General features: G+C 42.1%; 1 protein-coding gene across 2 annotated transcripts in view; it reads left to right on the top strand.

Annotated features, from left to right (window-relative positions):
- LOC117663088 (uncharacterized) overlaps positions 1 to 18,455 on the top strand; it is a 32,755-nt gene extending 14,300 nt beyond the window's left edge. For both annotated transcript variants that reach the window (XM_034413025.3, XM_034413024.3), the window contains exons 3-5: positions 1,649 to 1,750; positions 4,100 to 4,264; positions 16,259 to 18,455. In XM_034413025.3, coding sequence (XP_034268916.2) covers positions 1,649 to 1,750; positions 4,100 to 4,264; positions 16,259 to 16,405 — 414 coding nt within the window. In that variant the 3' untranslated portion in view covers positions 16,406 to 18,455. The remainder of the gene's footprint in view (positions 1 to 1,648; positions 1,751 to 4,099; positions 4,265 to 16,258) is intronic.
- Positions 18,456 to 20,312: the final 1,857 nt, after the last annotated feature.

The following is a 20,312-nucleotide window of genomic DNA, read 5'->3' as shown; positions in this document are numbered from 1 at the left end:
TTGTGTTTGAGACCAGTGTTGACCCATGCTGCTGCATTTAGACTGGCTTTCTTCCAATATATAAAGTGATTTATAGCTGCTCACAGAGGCACGCATACATTTCTGCCAATCCAGTCAGTCTTGGGGCATTTCTCTACCCAAGCATAATGCCTACCACTCATCCTTGAGCCAGCAGAAAATAATACCAGCTATGAAATTCATTGTCACCATGTGATCCTTCTCCTACCTCATTTTGAACTCACTGCAGTCACCCCATTTCTCTCTTGGATAATGGGTGGCAGAGCTTAATGGGTTTTTTACCTACTTGAGGCTGCCCTTAGAAAGTGTTGGAATACGAAGGAAAATGCCACTTTAGCACTAGTATAGCTAAGGGCTGCATAAGCCTGCCTTACACCATGAGCTGAGTATTGGATGAAGGCATCATTATGGGGACCGAGCAAAATGTTTGCCAGGCCATTATCTGTGCAACTGGGGACTTGGTCTAAAACAGCCATCTACCCTCCAGTTCATTCCTTTTACTATAATTCCAGCAATGTAGAAGGAAAGTGGAGACACACAAAGGCTCACCATCCTATTGGGGCACTGAGGGAACTCCTCCAGGTAGCTTCACTGTAGTTACAACAGCCCTGTTCTATTACTGCTGAGATTCCCTGCATTCTCTTTTGTTGGAGAATGGAAAAGTTGTGCGAATTGTGGTCTGTCCATTGGCATTCACAGTGGCAGGTGTTGAAACCGGCAAGATAGTGGATGCGGCCTCAGGATTCAAGCTTCCCTCTTTCATATGGGCATTGATGTCATATACATGGGGAAAGAGGTTGGACTTGCTTTGCAACCCTGAATCCAACATCTTGCCTGTTTTGAACATGCATGCAACCCCCCCATGGTGGCAGATGGCCTATCAACCTCTGCCTAACCTACTTGCTATCCTTTGGAATAATTGGACAGCACCACCAGTGGTGGGTTGCTACCGGTTCTCCCCGGCTCGGGCAAACCGGTAGCGGTGGCGGGAGGCTTTGCCCACCTGTCTGGATGTCTCTGCGCATGCACAGAAGCATTGTGCGTGGGAGCAACGGGATTTGAAACCCACTACTGAGCACCACCCAGTAAGATTAGTTAGCCACATCAGATTCTGTATGTGCAAGAAATGTGTCGTTTTCATCTTGTTTTATCTCTCAGGTTTGGTTGGTTGAAGAAAGAGAGAGATTGGAGACTCCTCCCACCACCCCATTGAAAACCAATGGTGTACCTGCCTTGTGTGTATGTTTCCATTTCTTCCCAACTCATACGCCATACATTTTAGTGAAATACACAGAACGGGCTCCACAGAGAGGATTCAGTAGAATTAGTATTTCTTTTCTTTTCTTTATTTATTTTATTTCGAATTTATATACCGCACCTTCTCCCGAGGTATACAGTGTATAGCCAGATAAAAACATACAATACAAACATTAAAAACAATTAAAAGAATATATATTAATTTGGCCCCAGTTTAAAATGACAAACCAATTAAAAATGTTTAAAAATATGTTAAGCCATTTCTTGTGGACCACTTGCTAGTTCGTGTTGAGTAATAGGTTGCTTTTCCAGTCTGAAATTTCCAGAAGGAAAACACAGCTTTTGTTTTTAATATTCTCCTCCCATCCTACAGGAATGTCCTCCTTCTTACTTCAATAGCAACCAGCGACTGGTGGGATCCCAGTCTGGAGCACAGCGAATGGAGACAGGTGCTGCTGAAAACCCTGGTGTCCAGGTGGGAGAGCCTTTTATATAGATAGATAGATAGATAGATAGATAGATGGATGGATGGATCACCTGGAAAATGAGACGAGCACATGGGGGTGGGGGGAAGCATGGTTGGGTTGAGCATAATAGAGGAACTTGGCAATGGGGCCTCAAAGGAAGCATAATGAAGAGATTGTGTATGTGAATAGCCATATGAATGTGGTAAAATTAGTTTAATTATTATCTTGTTCTTCCTCCAAAAAGCCTACTGAATTTTTTCTCCCTTTACTTTTACAATTATCTTGTGAAAGAGACTGCGATGAGGGCTTACATTTTTAAAAGATTTTTTTAAAATCCCTGCTACCAGACAGGTTGGTTGGGCAACAGATCCAATTACCTGCAATCATCATAACCACAGATCATGATTGCTGAGAATTATGGGAATTATAATATAAAGCCTCGACTTACGATCACAATTAAATTTGAACAAAATTTATGTTGCTAAGCAAAACAGTTGTTAAGTGAATTTTGCCCCATTTTACGACCTTTCTTGCCACAATTGTTAAGTGAATCACTGCATTTGTTAAGTTAAGTAATAGAGTTGTGAAATGAATCTGGCTTCCTTATTGACTTTGCTTCCCAAAAGATGATCACACGACCTCGGGATACTTCAACTGTCATAAATATATGCCAGTTGCCAAATGTCTGATTTTTTGATCACGTGACCATGGTTAATGATGCAATGGTTGTTAAGTGTGAAAATGGTCATAAGTCATTTATGTCATTGCTGTTTTTAACTTTGAAGCGTCACTAAATGAATGGTTGCAAATCGAGTATTGCCTATATATATATATATATATATACCAATCAGAATGAAAAGGTGGAGCCATCCCAGACTACCAGCACCAGATTTGAAATAGTAACGGCAGTTACTGCAAAAGACTCCTCACATAGGCCTGATGATGGCAGATGAGATTCTGTCGAAACGTCGCTTCTACTCTTTTAGGGATATATCCACAATTACACAGGAAGAAACCCAAAATATTAACTATACACATATATATGAATGTATATATATATATATATATATGTATGTATGTATATGTATGTATGTATGTATATATGGTGGTACTAGATTAGGAAAAATTTATCTTCAATGCAGTTAACTTTGATAAATATAAGGTGAAAATTGAAAGGATTCCTTTGACGCTTAAAATTAAAGATTAGATGTTTTAGAGGAGTGTTATTACTACAATTATTATTTGTATTACAGTACTATTATATTGTTTTTAACTGTTGTTGGTTGTATGCCACCCACAGTCATGCTTAGTAAAATGGGCAGCTATATAAATTTGTTAACTAAAAAATACCTATTTTAATATGACAGCCATTCTCCACATTCATCTGAATTTCAAATGGTTGCTGGACGAATGGTCATAAGTCAAGGACTATCTGTATTTGTCTGAATGCCAACCCTCTTCCCCCCCCCCCCACTGTTCCCCCACATGAAGTCTTCCATGCACATGTATTCTTTCCCTGCAGTCTGAAATACAGATCAGGAATAGTTTTATTGGATGTGCATGGGGAAGATTGGCTCTAAATCATCTTCCTTGCTCCCCCCCCCCGAAGCTGATCATTATTTGCCACAGTATTCTTTTTTTATTCAGAGTTTTTAAATCCTTACAGAAAGATGTCAACATATAGCTGGTATACAAGTAGTCCTCAACTTACAACCATTTGTTTAGTGATGGTTTGAAGTTACAGCAGCGCTGAAAAAAGTGACTTAAGACCATTTTTCATACTGAATGACTGTTGCAGAACCTCTATGATCAATTGAAAATTTGGACGCTTGGCAACTGGCTCATATTTATGATGGTTGCAATGCCCTGGGGTCATACGATCACCTTTTGCAATCTATGGAGAAGCCAGATTCCCCCTTACAACTGTGTTAACAGCTACAGTGAATCACTTAACAACGGTGGCAAGAAATGTTGTAAAATGGGGCAAAGGTCATTTAACAACTTTCTCACCTAGGAGCTGAAATTTTGGGCTTAATTGTGGTCGCAGATCGAGGACTACCTGTATGGAAAGAAAATTATTCTGTCTGATAAATTAGCACCAATCTTCTTGCTACATATTGCTGGGACACTCTGAATACTTGCTTAGTTTAATGGATTAGGCTGGTTTATGGACTCTGAAAGGAAAAGAACAATAGCGTTACATTAGCCTCGGTTCCGACCTTGCATCTTTTTGATAATAAGCAATGTAAACCTAATGTGGATGCTTGCCTACAATATGCACGCTAAACGTGGGGGGGAAACATCTTGTAAACCTACCGAACTTTTGAAAGACGACCTTTGTTCCTTTGCCTATTTAGGGAGATGAATTGTTCTGTGTTGGAAGCCCTGGTAGCTATCAGCTTCCACAATGGGAGCAGCCTCACCTACCAAGCTATGAGAGTGTACGAAAAAAGGATCGGCAGCGGGAAATCCACCAGATGATTGCTGATAGATTTGGATTATGGGCAGAAGTCTCTCCAGAGGTGAGCAATCAGTAGAAATGGTCTCTCGGGATGAAAAATATCTAATTTATAGCTAGCTCTATGAAATTATTCCCCTGATGAGGTATTTATAGAATTTGCTCTAAGTCCTTTTTATTGAAATAACTTGGGACTCTGCTCCATTTTTTTTCAATTTTTTTTTTGTTCGTTTTAAATCTTAGAGGAAGGAACAGAGTGTTCCAGGAATCTCCAGTGCTTGCCACTTGTTTATATTCTTTCTGGTTAATGATTCATCTTGTATCTTTTGAAAAGTAGTCTTTCCGTCTTCTGCAAGGAGCTACAGTGGACAAGAAGGCAATCGTGCATAAGCGATCTGTCCATTTAAAACCATCAGTGAGTGGGTTGGTTCGTGGTGAATATAGCCCCGGGGGTTTCAATAGAGGCATATGGTTTGATCTGCAGCTTCTCTCACATGAAGATTCTAGCATTTTTGCTTATCCTTCTCATCTTGATACAGTACTCCTTGGGATCTTTCTGGATATCTGAAATAACTGGTGTTTTTTTCAACTTTGCTTCTGCCTGTGATCGGTCCCTGTCTTGTTCAGATTTCAAGCTAAAAGATATGTAATTCAAAGTAAACCATGTGGGCCCACATTAAATCTGCAGTGTTTCTGCTGTGTTGGACCAAGTCTATCTATCCAGCCCTTATCAAAGAGCTAAACTTAAGCAAGCCCCTCTCCCACTTTTACTTGTGATCATTTTATTGCAAGGACATGGAACCCAAAAGACATTTTCTACAAGCAAAACTGTCCCTGAACATGTGGCTTCTCTCAGCTTGCAACCATTCACCAAAGTACAGATCGGAAATTTGTGACTCTTCATAGCTTGCTAGTTGATTAACTCCCTTCGGGTCGAGTTGACATGGCTAGCAATAGCAGATGATGCAACCTGTAGTCCATCATCTGGACAGCTGCATCTTCTTCATTTATCCATGCAAACGGGAGTGATTTATCCATTTTTCAAAATCCATCTTGTTCAGCCTATCCTAAGTCAAGAGAAATTGCGATAAATGTGTAATTGCGTTGGTTTACCTTGACACAGAATGCCATTTGCTTTTCTTGTAGTTCTTTCCCAATTATTTAAAAGTGAGTCCAGTTGACACCAATAAGACTTCCAGGCTTGAGAGATGTATGCAAGATACAGCTTGGCTTATGCCATGTCATAGACCTGGGGTGTCAAACACAAGGCCTGCGGGCCACATTCAGCCCGCTGGGTATTTAAATCTGGCCCGTGGGGCTGGCTTGCAAACAGCAAAGGACTGGCCTGTGGTGCCTCTGCTAGCAAAAACGGGCTGTGAGGGAGCTTTGTGTGAGCCCCTGTGCCCCGTTTTCAGTCTGGATGGCTTCCTGCAGCACCCTGCTGGCCAAATCCCACCCCTGGCTGGCCCACTGAGAACTACAATTCTGATCCGGCCCGCAAAGAAAATCCAGTTTGACACCCCTGTCGTAGGCAGACATGTGAGACTCCTTCAGCCCCCATTCAAAATACCTGTTTGGAGTTCTCACTAGTTTTAACTGAGTGTGTTAAAAACCCTCTGGTTAAGATAGCAGAGCAAGAACTTACCTATGCAAGAAATTGAAAGAGTGGTGGAGTGGTTCAGGTGTTTGTCAGGTTAGGGTTACCTTTAGCCATGGAAATTCACTTAGTGACTTTTGACTAGTCTCTCACACACATACACTCACCACCCAATCTCACAAGGTGATTGTGGAGAAAGTAGAAGAGAATCCTCCGTATGTCTCATTATGTCTCTGAAGGAAAAGTGAGATGTAGACAAAATAAATATTACTATTGATAAGGGATAATTTTAAAAAGAGCCATGGTGGCGCAGTGGTTAGAATCAGGGTGGATAAAAATCAATGATTTTTTTAAAAAAATCAAAAAAATCAGATTTTTTTAAAATTTAAATCGGATTTTTTTGATTTAAATCGGATTTTTTTGATTTTTATTGAATTTATTTTAATAAAAAACTTTTGCGGTAAAAATCTATCGTAAGATAGTTTTCTATTTAAGATACATAAATAATTTAGTTTATTCAGTATGAAATGGAGCTTAGTTATGTAGCATGAGGCTGTATATTCTGCAACACTGGGACTATCGGTGAGTCAACAGTGGGTCAAAGGAGTAGCAGAGATGACAGTTGCTCTTTAAAAATTATGATTTAAATCGAGTTGATTTAAATCAAGCCTTTTTACTAGTGATTTAAATCATGATTTAAATCAACTCGATTTAAATCAAATCCATCCTGGTTAGAATGCAGTACTGCAGGCTAATTCTGCTGACTGCCGGCTGCCAACAGTTCGGCAGTTTGATCCTGATTGGCTGAAAGTTGACTCAGCCTTCTATCCTTCTGATAGGTCGGAAAATGAGGACCCAGATTGTTGGGGGCAATACAGTGACTCTAAACCGTTTCGAGAGGGCTATAAAGCGCTGTGAAGTGGTATATAAGTCTAAGTGCTATTGCTATAATACAGATAAGAGATTCTGGAAGAGGGAAGGGGGAAGTTGTATTTCTAGTGTGTTTTTGAGAGAAGGTGGGAAAAGCTAGAGATGGATGGTATTGCTGTGGCCTCAACCTGTCAGTATGTCACCTGTGACATGTATTCTGGTTGCTCTTTACCCAGTACTCTAACCCATTCAGGACATCAGGGTCTTTACTATGCCTTATAATAGTGGTGTGAGACCAGGGGTGGGTTCTAAATTTTTTTACTACCGGTTCTGTGGGTGTGGCTTATTTTGTGGGTGTGGCTTGGAGGTCATGTGACTAGGTGGGCATGGCTAGCTGGTCATTTCTGGAAGGTCCTCACACTTACGACCAGTCCTCGCACTTACGACCCGACTCATTTGTTTGCTTTTAACACTGATCAGCTGTAGGACGGCCCTTTGAAGCCCCGCGGCAAGAGTTTAAACAGGTTTTTTCCCTCTAGTCATCAGCTGGGACTCAGGAGGCAGCAATAGATTGGGGGTGGGACCAAATAAAAAGTAAGAATAACGTGGGTAGGTGGGGGAGTGGGAGGGTGGGGGGGGGAGAACCGGTTCGGTGACATCATATCGTCACCGCTACCGGCTTGACCGAACCGGGAGGAATCTACCACTGTGAGACACTAAAAGAGGAACAAAACTAATCTTGCCTCTTCTAGCAGCTGGTGGTGCGCAAAATGTTTTGAATCTAAAATATTTCAAAACATTGTCTAGTACAGCTACTGGTACAAAACATGACATTTGGAGTTCAAAATGATTGTCCTGAGCATTTTGGAAATGTTCTGGTACTACTCAGGCTATTGTGAAAACGTTCTGGCCTTGAAAACTGGCCTCAAGATGAGTGAAGCAATATCTGAAAACTTTTAGGACAGCTGGAACAACTCTTTTTGAATTGAACAGCTAAAAAAAAACTTGCACTCTTTTAATTATGCTTTGAAACTTTTCGTAAAACCATCAGTGCTCACCGAAATCAAAACAGTCTATTAGAAGGTGATTTTCTCTGGTATTTTAGTCACAGAATATTGATTTATTTCTAGCCTCAGTGAACTGTGATTAAATGAAAGGCTTCAAAATCTACAGAATTTGTTTAGCAAGAGGTGATAATAAAGAAAAGGAAAAAGTGCACGGCCCCTGTGCAAATATGACTCCATCATATTACTGGCATTTCTTTAAAACTGTAGCTTCATAGAAGTGCTTTGAAGCCTCATTTCAAACTATTTTCAGTCTGACCTGTGCTGTAGTGAAAGGGTTAATAATCAGGGTGAATGATATTGACATTTCAAGGAAATAATTGCTTAGAGCAGAATACTTACCGTATTTTTCGGAGTATAAGACGCCCGGAGTATAAGACGCGCCTACCTTTTTTGGTGAGGAAAACAAGAAAAAGAAATCTCCCTCTGCCTCTGAGCAATTTTGCCTCGTTACAGCAAACAGCCTGCTTTACTTTCATTTTCAGCATAGCTTGATTAGCACAAGGAAAAAAAAAATCTGCTCCAGCAATTTACCTCTTTGCAGCAAGCAGCAGAGGCCTGTGCAAAACAGCTGAGAGCAAATCAGCTGAGAGTTGGGAGGCTGATCCAATCAACTTGTGCTAATTAGCCTGTGCTGAAGCTGAAAGGAGCTATTTTTTCTTGCTGTTTGCTTGCAAGGAGGTAAACTGCTGTGAGGCAGAGGCCAAAGGGTGGGGGCCAGTGGGTGGACGGGACTACATTCGGTGTATAAGATGCACCTAAATTTTCACCCCCTTTTATGGGGGAAAAAGGTGCATCTTATACTCCAAAAATTACAGTAACTGAGATGAAATAGCACCAGCTTCACTATTAGGAATGTAATCTCATATATAAGTGTTAGGGAGTCCATTCAATTGATCTCCGTGGAATTTACAACCTAGATCCTTTATCTGAAAGTAAATGCTTTTGAAATCACAACCTGGAACCCTATGCTGGGACTTCTAACGGCCTTGAGCCTTTAAAACTTTCATATCAACAAGTAATAAGGGCAGTCAGCACCTTGAACACCAATTACAACTTATATTGCATACTTAAAGCACTTTCTACAGATATATAAGCCCTTATATAATAGCTCGTAATCTAGTTGGCCAAACATTAGATAAGTAAGAACTCACGTTGGAACATACATCATGCTTACTTCAAGTCCTTGTACTCAGATCATACTTCTGTTCTCAAAATTCAGCACTTTTTTCCTCTCACCCTATCTTTTCCTCCTGCAGTGAGGTTTATTTTCTCCACATGCCAAACCTGAAGTAATGACCTTTAAAAAGGGAGAACTCATTGTGAGACATCAAATGGAATGCTTTGAATTTCAATATTTGCCAAAATTTACAAGCTGAAGTCAGAAAAAAGAGCAGAGCAGGTATTTCTGAGTTGTACCTCTGGATAGCTCTAGCCACCTTGAGAGGAGCGAACAAGGTCAGGAATTGAAATTCTGTAATCTTGGAATATAAAAAAAAAGATTTTCTCCCTTTTCTATCTTAGAAAAGATGTATCCTCTGAATTAAATAGGTTGAATATCTTTATAGGCAAAATTTTGTCCTAAACAAGGCCAGGACAGTTAATGTTTATTGTGGGTGCCATTTTGGAACTATATATTAAAGCAGGGGTCTCCAACCTTGGCAATTTTAAGCCTGGAGGACTTCAACTCCCAGAATTTCCCAGCCAGCAAAGCTGGCTGGAGAATTCTGGGAGTTGAAGTCAACCAAGCTTAAAGTTGCCAAGGTTGGAGACCCCTGTATTAGAGCTACTGCAGAAATCCAACCTAGCATGCTTACTCAATTCTAAAAATCATAGCCATGTGTAAATTCAGCAACCATATCTTATTTGCAGTGGCCTCTCTCTGCAATTTCTTTTGTCTTATAGATTCTTTTAGTCTTTAGGGCATGTTTTCAGAGTTATATGGATTAATATATCAGACATTATCCTGAATAGGTCACATTCCATCCCAGTGCCAAGATACCCTGAGTGGATTCTTCTGGTTCTTAATAATTAGGGAGAAGATAGGAAGATTTAAAGCAGATGTAGCTTTTGCGATCCTTGCACAAAAACAAGACCAAAACTTCCCTATCCCGATGTAGTTGTGGAATATTGTATGTGTGTACCTTGGATGTAATAAGTGACAATCATCCCGTTTCTACCTGTCTTCTTTTGTCCTATGACTGAAATAGACATTCCTTATCGAATTCCCCCCCATCCCAAGACAAAGAGGACCCCACTCTCTGGATTGCAGGACTCCTTCCAGAAATCTGTAAAAACGTGGCTATTCCCAGAATGCCTTTGGGACCTCATTGATGGCAAATTATTGCTGCCAGATATGTGTCTGTGAATTACAACACTCCATTTCTTTAATGCATTCATTGTTATTGCACTGATTCATTGCTTTTGTTGCTGTGCAAAACTGTCTTCATTTAAGAAGAAGACAATTCTTTTAAAATTATACCATATTTTTCAGAGTATAAGACGCTCCGGACTATAAGATACACCTACTTTTTTTGGGAAGGAAAACAAGAAAAAAAAATCTTTCTCTGCCTCTGCCTCGCAGCAATTTTCCTCCTTGCAGCAAACAGCCTGCTTTAGTTTCATTTTCGTTTTCAGCACAGCCTGATTAGCACAAGGGGAAAAAAATCTGCCTCCCAGCAATTTGCCTCCTTGCAGCAAACAGCGGTGGTCCGCGTGGCAATAGGCAATGGCAATCCCTGCAGCGTGAAATAGTTAAGGGTCCGGAGGCCAATCCAACTGACAATCAACTGTTTGTGCTAATCAGGCTGTGCTGAAGCTGAAACGGGCTGTTTGCTGCAAGGAGGTAAATTGGTGGCTGTGCTGAAGCTGAAACAGGCTGTTTGCTATTTGCTGCAAGGAGGTAAATTGCTGGGAGGCAGAGATCAAAGGGTGGGGGCTGGTGGGTGGGCAGGGCTACATTCAGTGTACAAGACGCACCCAAATTTTCACCCTCTTTTAGGGGGGAAAAGTGTGTTTTATACTCCGAAAAATATGGTAAATGAAATTTATATATAAATTTATGTATAAATATATAAAATGAAATAGAGCACTGGCTAGGTGGCTCAGTGGCTAAGACGCTGAGCGTGTCGATCAGAAAGGTCAGCAGTTCGGTGGTTTGAATCCCTAGAATAGGTCTCCTGCGTGAGCAGGGGGTTGGACTAGAGGACCTCCAAGGTCCTTTCCAACTCTGTTACTGTTATTATTAAACTACTTTTAAAATCTCTCACGTAGCCTAACAATTCTCTGATTAATTAACTATTCTCTAGAGAAAAGGTCAAAGGATTATACGAGAATCATCTCTCCCCTCCCTCACTAAAATTGTCACAGAAATTGTTAGTTAAAATATAGGTATTCATATTTGTCAAACCAGTCCCTTCTGTTTGTGGAGGGCTCTAGGGTTGAAATCCCAGTGAATCCATGCTCTTGCTGCTGACAAATCAGCCGGGCATAGGAAGGAATATAATATCTCTGATTTGGCCTTTCCTCCTGTTTTAAAAAAATCAACAGTTTCTCCCTTTTGGGGGGGGGGGGAGGTGATTACGCAAACCCAAACTCTCTCTTAGGTCAGAAGCTCTTTGGATGTATGGCTGAAGGCAAATAAGTCTTCAGTTCTCTTGATCCAAAGCCCCTCCTCCATCAGAAAAATAAGATTTGTGGGAAGTTGTGACAGGAATGATGAAGGGATATGTCTGGGGATATTGGCCCCTCTGACAGCAATTCTCTTTTCCTCTTGGTGTGGGGAGCAGCTTATTTTGTCAGAAGGCTCCTATGATAGATTTCCAGAAACCTAAAGAACATCAAGAACCTAAGTCAGTCAGTTCCATTAGCAGGTTTAAAACCTTTAATCAATAATAAAGGAGTCCCTTTATTTTCATTCACTACTATATATACTGGTATCCTCTAAAAACTAAGAATGGTTCTAGCTTCAGAACAATTGTTCTTTTCTGCATGCCAAGGCACGTATATTTATTAACTGACTACATTACAGCCCTACCTATGTTTACCAGAATTGCCCTTGTGTTCACTACTGCAATGCTTACTCCCAGATAAATGGGTGTAGGATTGCAGCTTAAGTATAATTAAAGCATTGGATGACAATCCTAGTTTACGTAACAAGTGCTTAAACACAACATTTACATGCCAATGGAAGACTAGAGGCAAGCTTCTTCTAGTGGATTATATTGCAAGCTAGGTGTTTATTGCACTGCTTTGTAGTTTACTTGGTTGGCTTCAAGCGCAGTGTATCACTTGCTCAGCTGCTTGGTAATTTAATTGCAACAACTAAGGAAAAATTCTATCACAATTCTTCAAAACATTTGGCGTGTTTACAAACACCCACTTCACACATAAGAAATATGCATTTCCAGTGCTTGAAATATATATATATATATGCTGGTAAGTGTGACTTATGACATTACATCATATCATATTTTTATTGAAAAATTTTCTAGTAATTAGTAGTAAAAAAAAACGTAAAACAGAATAAACCAAATAGTGAAAAGAAAAAAAGAAAGAGAAAAGAATAATTTATTTTAAAAATTACAAAGAAGTATACAGTAGTATACAGAAGTATACTCACACGGGGGGGACACACTCTGGACTTGATTTTTGTCTCTGGCCAGTGGCTGAATGATTTAGATATAGGGGATATAGTGATTGAGCCCTTGTCATGGTCAGATCATCTGACCTTGTCATGGTCAGATGGTCAGATCATTCTCTCCTTCAACTTGACCTTCAAACCGCTACACCCCGCCACAGGGAGGCTGAACCAACTAGGTGGTTCTGCCCCAGGCGCCTGATGGATCCTGATAGGTTCCGGACGGAGCTTGCGCCATTCCCTAAAGTTCTGGCTCACGACCCGGCTGAAGACCTGGTGGCTGCCTGGGATAGGGCGGCCACTGGAGCTTTGGACCATGTCGTGCCTTTGCGGCCTCTGACCCGGCGCCGATCTCACTTAGCTCCCTGGTTTTCCGAGGAGCTGAGGGAGACGAAGCGCCGAAAAAGACGCCTGGAGAGCGATTGGAGGGCTAGCCTTTCCGAATCTGACCGAACACTGGTGAGGTCTCATATTAAGACCTACCTAGTGGTGATAAAAACGGCAAAATTTAATTATATTTCCACTCTTATTGCATCTGCAGATAACCGCCCGGCCGCCCTGTTTAGGGTGACCCGTTCCCTGCTCCATCTGGGAGCGCGGGAAGACCCCTTGGAAGGTAGGGCTGAGGATTTTGTGCAGTATCTGCATGACAAAATCGCTCAAATTCGGGAAGGCTTGGACTCTGACTGGGTAGATGCAGGTGGGGTGATGGAGGCAAGTCTTGAGAGTGTTATCTGGGAGGAGTTTGACCCGGTGACCCCCGAAGACGTGGATAGGATTCTGGGTAGACTCAGTGCGGCCACATGTTTATTGGACCCGTGTCCCTCCTCTTTGGTGCTGGCTTCCCGGGAGGTTATACGAGGCTGGCTCCAGAGGATTATCAACGCTTCTTTGAGAGAGGGTTGCTTTCCTGCCGCCTTGAAAGAGGCGGTGGTGAGGCCCCTCCTCAAGAAGCCCTCCCTGGACCCGGCTGTTTTAGCAAATTATCGTCCAGTCTCCAACCTCCGCTTTGTGGCGAAGGTTGTTGAGAGTGTGGTGGCACGAAAGTTCCCCCAGTACCTGGATGAAGCGGTTTATCTTGATCCATTCCAGTCGGGTTTCAGACCTAAGTACAGCACGGAAACAGCATTGGTCGCATTGGTGGATGATCTCTGGAGGGCTTGGGACAGGGGTTGTTCCTCGGTCCTGGTCGTATTAGATTTCTCAGCGGCTTTTGATACCATCGACCATGGTATCATGCTGCACCGGTTGGAGGGGTTAGGGCTGGGGGGTGTTACTGCGTTGAGTGTTTCATTCTTTGTGAATTCACTGCTGATTCATGCTTTGACAGAGGGCACCGTGTTGCGGTGGTTCTCCTCATTTCTCTCTGACCGGTCGCAGTTTGTGTTGACGGGGCCAGAGGTCAACCTTGAGGCGCCTTGTGTGTGGGGTGCCACAAGGGTCGGTCCTCTCACCCCTTCTGTTCAACATTTATGTGAAGCCGCTGGATGAGATCATCCGTGGTTTCGGGGTGAAGTTCCATCAGTACGCTGATGACACTCAGCTGTACATTTCCACCCCGGACCACCCCAATGATGCCCTTGACATGATGTCCCGGTGTCTGGAGGCTGTGCGGATCTGGATGGGGAGAAACAGGCTCAAGCTCAACCTTCCAAGACCGAGTGGCTGTGGCTCCCGGCGTCCCGATATAGTCAGCTGGTGCCATCTCTGACTATTGGGGGTGAGTCGTTGGCCCCCACAGAGAGGGCTCGCAACTTGGGTGTCCTCCTGGATGCACGGCTGTCCTTAGAAGAACATGTGACGGCTATGGTCAGGGGGGCTTTCTATCAGGTTCGCCTGATTCGCCAGTTGCGTCCCTTTCTGGATTGGGACTCCTTGCGCATGGTCACTCATGCCCTCGTCACTTCCCGCCTGGACTACTGTAATACTCTCTACATGGGGCTCCCCTTGAAGAGCACCCGGAGGCTCCAACTGGTCCAGAATGCGGCCGTGCAGGTGATTGTGGGAGCGTCATGGCGTTCCCATGTAACATCTCTCCTGCGCGAGCTGCACTGGCTTCTGGTGGTCCTCCGGGTGCGATTCAAGGTGTTGGTGACCACCTTTAGAGTGGGTCTGCACAATACACATTGAAAAAGGTCTGGCTTATTTTAAGAGAATTGTATTAGCTTGTAGTAATCAAAAACCAGGAAAACTCTTTTCAGACTAACCCAGGGGTGGGATTCTACTGATTCGGGCGAATTGGTAGCTCCGACAATCAGCTGCCCGCCTGCACTATTTTCCTACCTTTATTTTCTCAGCTGATTCGCGCGGCAGAGCAGATTGCCGTGCCTCAGCTGTGTTTCTCCTCCGAAGAAACGCGGAAGTGAAGATTCCTTCAAACTGCACAAGCGTGCGCACAGAAAGTGTGTGATTGCTGAACCAGGATCCCATCACTGGACTAACCCATCTTATTCAAAGGCTTTTGTGGTCTACAGTTCACTTTTTCAGAGGGTCTAAATTGATGCAGGATTTAAATTGGAGGGCAGCTGAGGGTGGGGGGAGAAACAGGATGGTTAGGCAGATACAAATTATACGTGAGACAAATTACAGAAAACCCAAAGGTGCTTTTTCAAGAGGCAACTGGACTTCCTTTTTTGACAAGAAAAATCCAGTTGCCTCTTGAAAAAGCCCCTTTGGGACAACTATGACCTGGATGACTGAGAATCTCCATAGACAAATTACAGAAAACTGCTGAATTTTTTTTTAATCCATTGGGCGGGTTGAGGCTTTCTGAGATGACCTGAAACCTTTTGATGCATGCGAATTCAGCAGCTGCTCAATCCAATTGTGCTGGCAAAAACAGCTACTTCGAGATCTGTAATGGAGTAGCCTGGGAAGTTAAAATAGTCTTAATATTGTTTTGTTAGTGTACTGAGGTCCTGGCATCAAACTTACACCCATTAATTCTTTTGGCTTAGCACAACATGTGCAGGCCCAAGTCAATGAACCTGCATTTACGAAGTCTTTTTAATAGAATCCATTCAATGATTGTAAGAGGTTTTCTTCATATCTACCTCAGTCTCCACTTTTATTCAGCCACGTATGCAAGGCTTTGAAGTCACCCATGTAAGATTTGGTTGTAGTAGCTGGTGAATATGTTGCCTCTACTAGTTTTTTTTATATATATATATATATATATATATTTTTATATTTGTATTAACCTCTGAGCCACAAGTTCTCCTCCCTTTATCAGCTGAGTCAGCTGATATATATAAAGTTTATTGTCATTGTACGTATATACACAGTACACCCATACGAAATTCACATAACACCCAGAGACCAAGCCCAACACACATGACAATCCCCAGACACACCCCCACCCTTCAAAATCACTACCAAGAGAGCCTTGGTAGTACAGTAGTCTAAAGCACCCTGTTATTAAGACCAGCTGCCTGCAATTACTGCAGGTTCGAATCTCGCCAGGCTCAAGGTTGACTCAGCCTTCCATCCTTTCTAAGGTAGGTAAATTGAGGACCCAGTTGTGGGGGCAATAAGCTGACTTTGTATAAATATACAAAAGGATGAAGGCTATTGCTTAGCACATTGTAAGCCGCCCTGAGTCTCCGGAGAAGGGCAGCATATAAATCAAATTAAAAAAAAAAATGCCCCACCCCTAAACCACCCAAACATCCACACAACAGACCAAGTAATGCTGTCCAACAGCTCACTGATGGTGGCCCTTTAGTTCATTGTTGAGTGCAATTATAGCGCTGGGATAAAAACTATTCAGAAGACGTGTGGTCTTGAGTTTTAATTGTTCTGTATCTTCTGCCAGAAGGCAACAGTGCGAATGCAGTGCAAAGCTCAATTGACAGGAAATATACCGTGTTCCTGATCTTCTCTTCACAGTTGCCGCCCCCTTATGAACAGGCCTTGAGGTATCCTGCTGCCTTGTCAAGACCCGGAGCCGGCTCAGAGTTGTCAACCAGGCAGAGCCTGCCAGATATGCTGCAAGCTTCTCCCACTTACCAAGCTCAGAGGAACACTTCTGTGTAGGCTGGGAATGAGTCCTCCACACTCCATGGCACAGACTGGGCAACGCTTTCGTTTCTGCAGGGCAATTGGCCAAAGGATGCTGAGGAAGTGGAATGAAACTCTCCGGCATTGTTGCAAAGCAAGCCATGTTCTTTCCCCCTACCCCCCCACTTACAACAATTACAGCTGTCTTGAACTAATCCTTAAAGACAAAAATTTACTCATCCTGATGGAACAAATTGCCCTAGGGAAGTTATGATCAGCTTCTCTTTTTTATACATCGGACCCCAAATAAACTTCCACCAAGAACAGCCTAGAATCTTGGTTGGCTACGTTGTGTGGACTTCAAATCCCAGAATTCCCCAGCCAGGTGAACGTTGCCATTCTCTGGCCTAGAGACTATTTTCAAGATATCTCTAGATGATCATCTTGCTGCAGGAGTAAGTCAAGCAGACACACCATTGGAATTTTAGTTTGATCCCCCAGGAGCTAAACATCAAAGCCATTGAACTTTCCCTGATTGTTGTTTTAAAGAGATAAAGGCTTCTGGTTCAAAGACCACCCTCAGAGAATGTACAGCAGCTCTTCCACCTTTAAAAAAATACCTCTGTTAGAGCTGCCAAACTTTCAAGATATTTACCCAAACGTTTTATTTTCTATTAGCCATCATAGAACTATATCCACAGGACACCATTCGGGGCTTCAAGTGACACAATGAATGTATTTTACCCTCTGGCTATTTTCATTAATCTACACCAGTGGATGAACTCTTTGGACAAATTCTGGTGGGATTTTTCTCCTTTTGAAGACAGGGTGGGAGCCCTTTTGCAGATCTGGACAAGTTCAGAGATTAAGTAGAAGACAAGTCTGGCACTTTCGTCTCATGTTTCCCCATTTGAAATACAAATAGCCTGTTTTGCAGCCAAGCCATAACTGATAAAAAGAGTTACCTGTCAAAATGTAGAAATCTCCTCGGAAGGGAAGATTTTGCTATTTTCATGTATACCAGAATTGTTTATTCTGCTTGTCAGCTGGAGCTCAGACAATCTTGATAAGCTTAAATCTAATTTGCTGTTTGGAGGGGGGGGGGGGGCAGTGGCAGGTTTTTGTTTGTTTGTGTTTGACTAATAATCACTCCAAATGTTCCTAATGCTATCATTGAAAATTAATCTAATTGGGAAATGCTTGGGATCGCTTCTACAGTCTAACATGTAAGTTACCAGAATGAGATTACTGATTCACCCTTTCCTGTCTGCGAGATTGAAAAGAACGAATGTGAGTTTAGGTATATTTGTGTTCAGGCTTTATTTTAAGGACAGTTAATGTAACACTCGATATGGCTAACATAAAGAGATAGCTGTAGTAAATTTATGTTTCTTTGCTCCTATCCCATGCCCCACCCTTAACACCTTGTACTACTGTATTTCATGTTTAAAGGCAAGCAGGCTTTCCTTTAATTTAACAGTTAGGTTCATACATTGCATGAAACCTCTGTTTTACCCATGGTTTGTTGAACAGGCCATGACCCAGTCAGCCAAAACCAAAGAAATCACACTGCGGCTTAGCACGCTGTATTTATACAGCTAATTACTGTCTTGAGTTCCACAGCCTGTTGAATGATTTACTTGAACTTTAGTTAGAACTATGGCTACGTATCTGCAGATAAAAAACAGAAGGAAATGACGGTGATTAGGGAGTGCACTGTTGCTAGCACCAATGGGCCTCCAGTTTGCTGGTTTCACACATTGCATTAAGCTATAAAAAGAGTTTCAACTCAGATTGCAATAGGGAAGCCAGCCACCGTGACCTATTGAATAATTCACATTTTGGCTTGGTGGGATATATGAAGTCAAGTCAGATTCATTTTTACATCAGATCTTAAAAGAGAAGCAAATCTGCTAAGACAACTCACCTCATCTGGGGTTAGCCGTGGTATTCATTGACTGAGTTCCCAGAATACCCAAAATCAAAATGCGGCTTGTTTTGCTTTGGGATTAGTGGGGATATATGAATCTGGTTATGCATTTGTCAATGAAACATGAAAAAATTCATGCCTGTAACGCACATGAAAGCTAGCACGATTGCATTTCATATTCTAACGGTGTACAGTACAAGGTGATTAGACAGATTATTTTCCCAGTGAAGACAAGCCCTAAATTTACAATGTCTTTTTTTCAATCTAAAAAAAAAGCAGGCGGCCAATAAAGTATGAGACTGGCTGAATAATGTATGTGATTTAGAAAGGAACAGGCACTCTTGCACTCTTCAGATGGTTAAATTCTTAATTTCTTAGGTCCCAGGAAATGTAGCTAATAGAATAGAATAGAATAACAGAGTTGGAAGGGACCTTAGAAGTCTTCTAGTCCAACCCCCTGCTTAGGCTGGAAACCCTACAACACTTCAGAGAAATGGTTATCGAATCTCTTCTTAAAAACTTCCAGCATTGGAGCATTTACAACTTCTGGAGGCAAGTTGTTCCACTGATTGTTCTGTCAGGAAATTACTCCTTCGTTTTAGGTTGCTTCTCTCCTTGATTAGTTTCCACCCATTGCTTCTTGTTTTACCCTCATGTTCTTTGGAGAATAGTTTGACTCCCTCTTCTTTGTAGCAACCCCAGTGATATCGGAACACTGCTATCATGTCTCCCCTAGTCCTTCTTTTCATAAGCCTAGAACAGGGGTCTGCAACCTTAAACTCTCAAAGAGCCATTTGGATCAGTTTCCCACAGAAAAGAAAACACCGGGAGCCACAAAACCCTTCCCGTGCCTGATTATTTCTTGAGCGGCCACAAAACTAGCATATGTAGTTGAATTAAACATTCTGTTCTCTTCTGAAACTTTTATTTTCTTGGATTTATCCATGGTTGGCCTACTGGGGGTTGAAAAGCTCGATAAATTTTGTGCCGGAGGGTGTGGCATGTTGGCAGTTGTGACACCTATTTTGAGTGACAGGGAGCCGCAGCAGAGGGGTGAAAGAACCACATGTGGCTCCAGAGCCGCAGGTTGCTGACCCCTGGCCTAGACATATCCAGTTCCAGCAATTGTTCTTTATGTTTTATCCTTGAGTCCCCTAATTATCTTTGTTGCTCTTCTCTGCACTCTTTTATTTGGTCTATTTCTTTTAAATAATTTAAATCCCTCTAGCTGTATGTTCCATTTGTGGGTTTCATCCCACCAAGATTCTGTAATATCCGTAATATTGTTGTTTCCGGCAACAATATCATATTTGCCCTCATTTATTTGAATTTCTAATTCACCGTTTATTCCTCCTACTCTGCGCATTGCTGTATAGACATTTGAGTCCATTTTGACTGACCCTGTGTTTATTTTCTACATAACCTATGTTGTCCCCTACTGCCTTACCAGTAATGCAATGGTCAAGGAAGGTTGTCACCTGTGCACTAGGACTATATGTGGCTACCTGAAGACACAGCCATTAGAGTTTTCAGGTTCCATGGGTGAAAGCAGGCCGAAACATAGACCTTGCCATGGAATTGCATCCCATCCCATCTATAATCTTGACTGCCTATTCTATGCTGTGGCCTGCATCCCAGGTCACCTGCTTTTTCCTTCTTCAGTTGGTCACAGTGACAAAGACTGGAATTGCAATGTTGTATATTAAGGACGTGATTTTTTTTTTTTAATAGCAGCAAGACCAGTCACCACTGTAAAATAATTTCAAAGTAATGAGTCTTAACAGATAAATTATCTAGAGACGAAACCATAAAAGTCCCAGGTACCATACACAGGTACCATAAAAGTCAAATTTATAATTAGTCTACAGTAATCAAGTTGTCTTGCTTCCTCCTTTTGTTGCAATAAAATTTGAATTATGTATTGTTATAAAGGTATCCCAAATAGTCATATGCTATATAACTGGGACTGAAACCATACTTGGTTCTAAGGTATAACTACAGTTCACATGTAAT

This window comes from Pantherophis guttatus, chromosome 2, assembly GCF_059756535.1.
Source record: "Pantherophis guttatus breed Tessera chromosome 2, ASM5975653v1, whole genome shotgun sequence".
Taxonomy (NCBI): Eukaryota; Metazoa; Chordata; class Lepidosauria; order Squamata; family Colubridae; genus Pantherophis; species Pantherophis guttatus.
The sequence above is the reverse complement of the archived record's forward strand: the minus strand, read 5'-3'. Positions and strand labels throughout refer to the sequence as shown.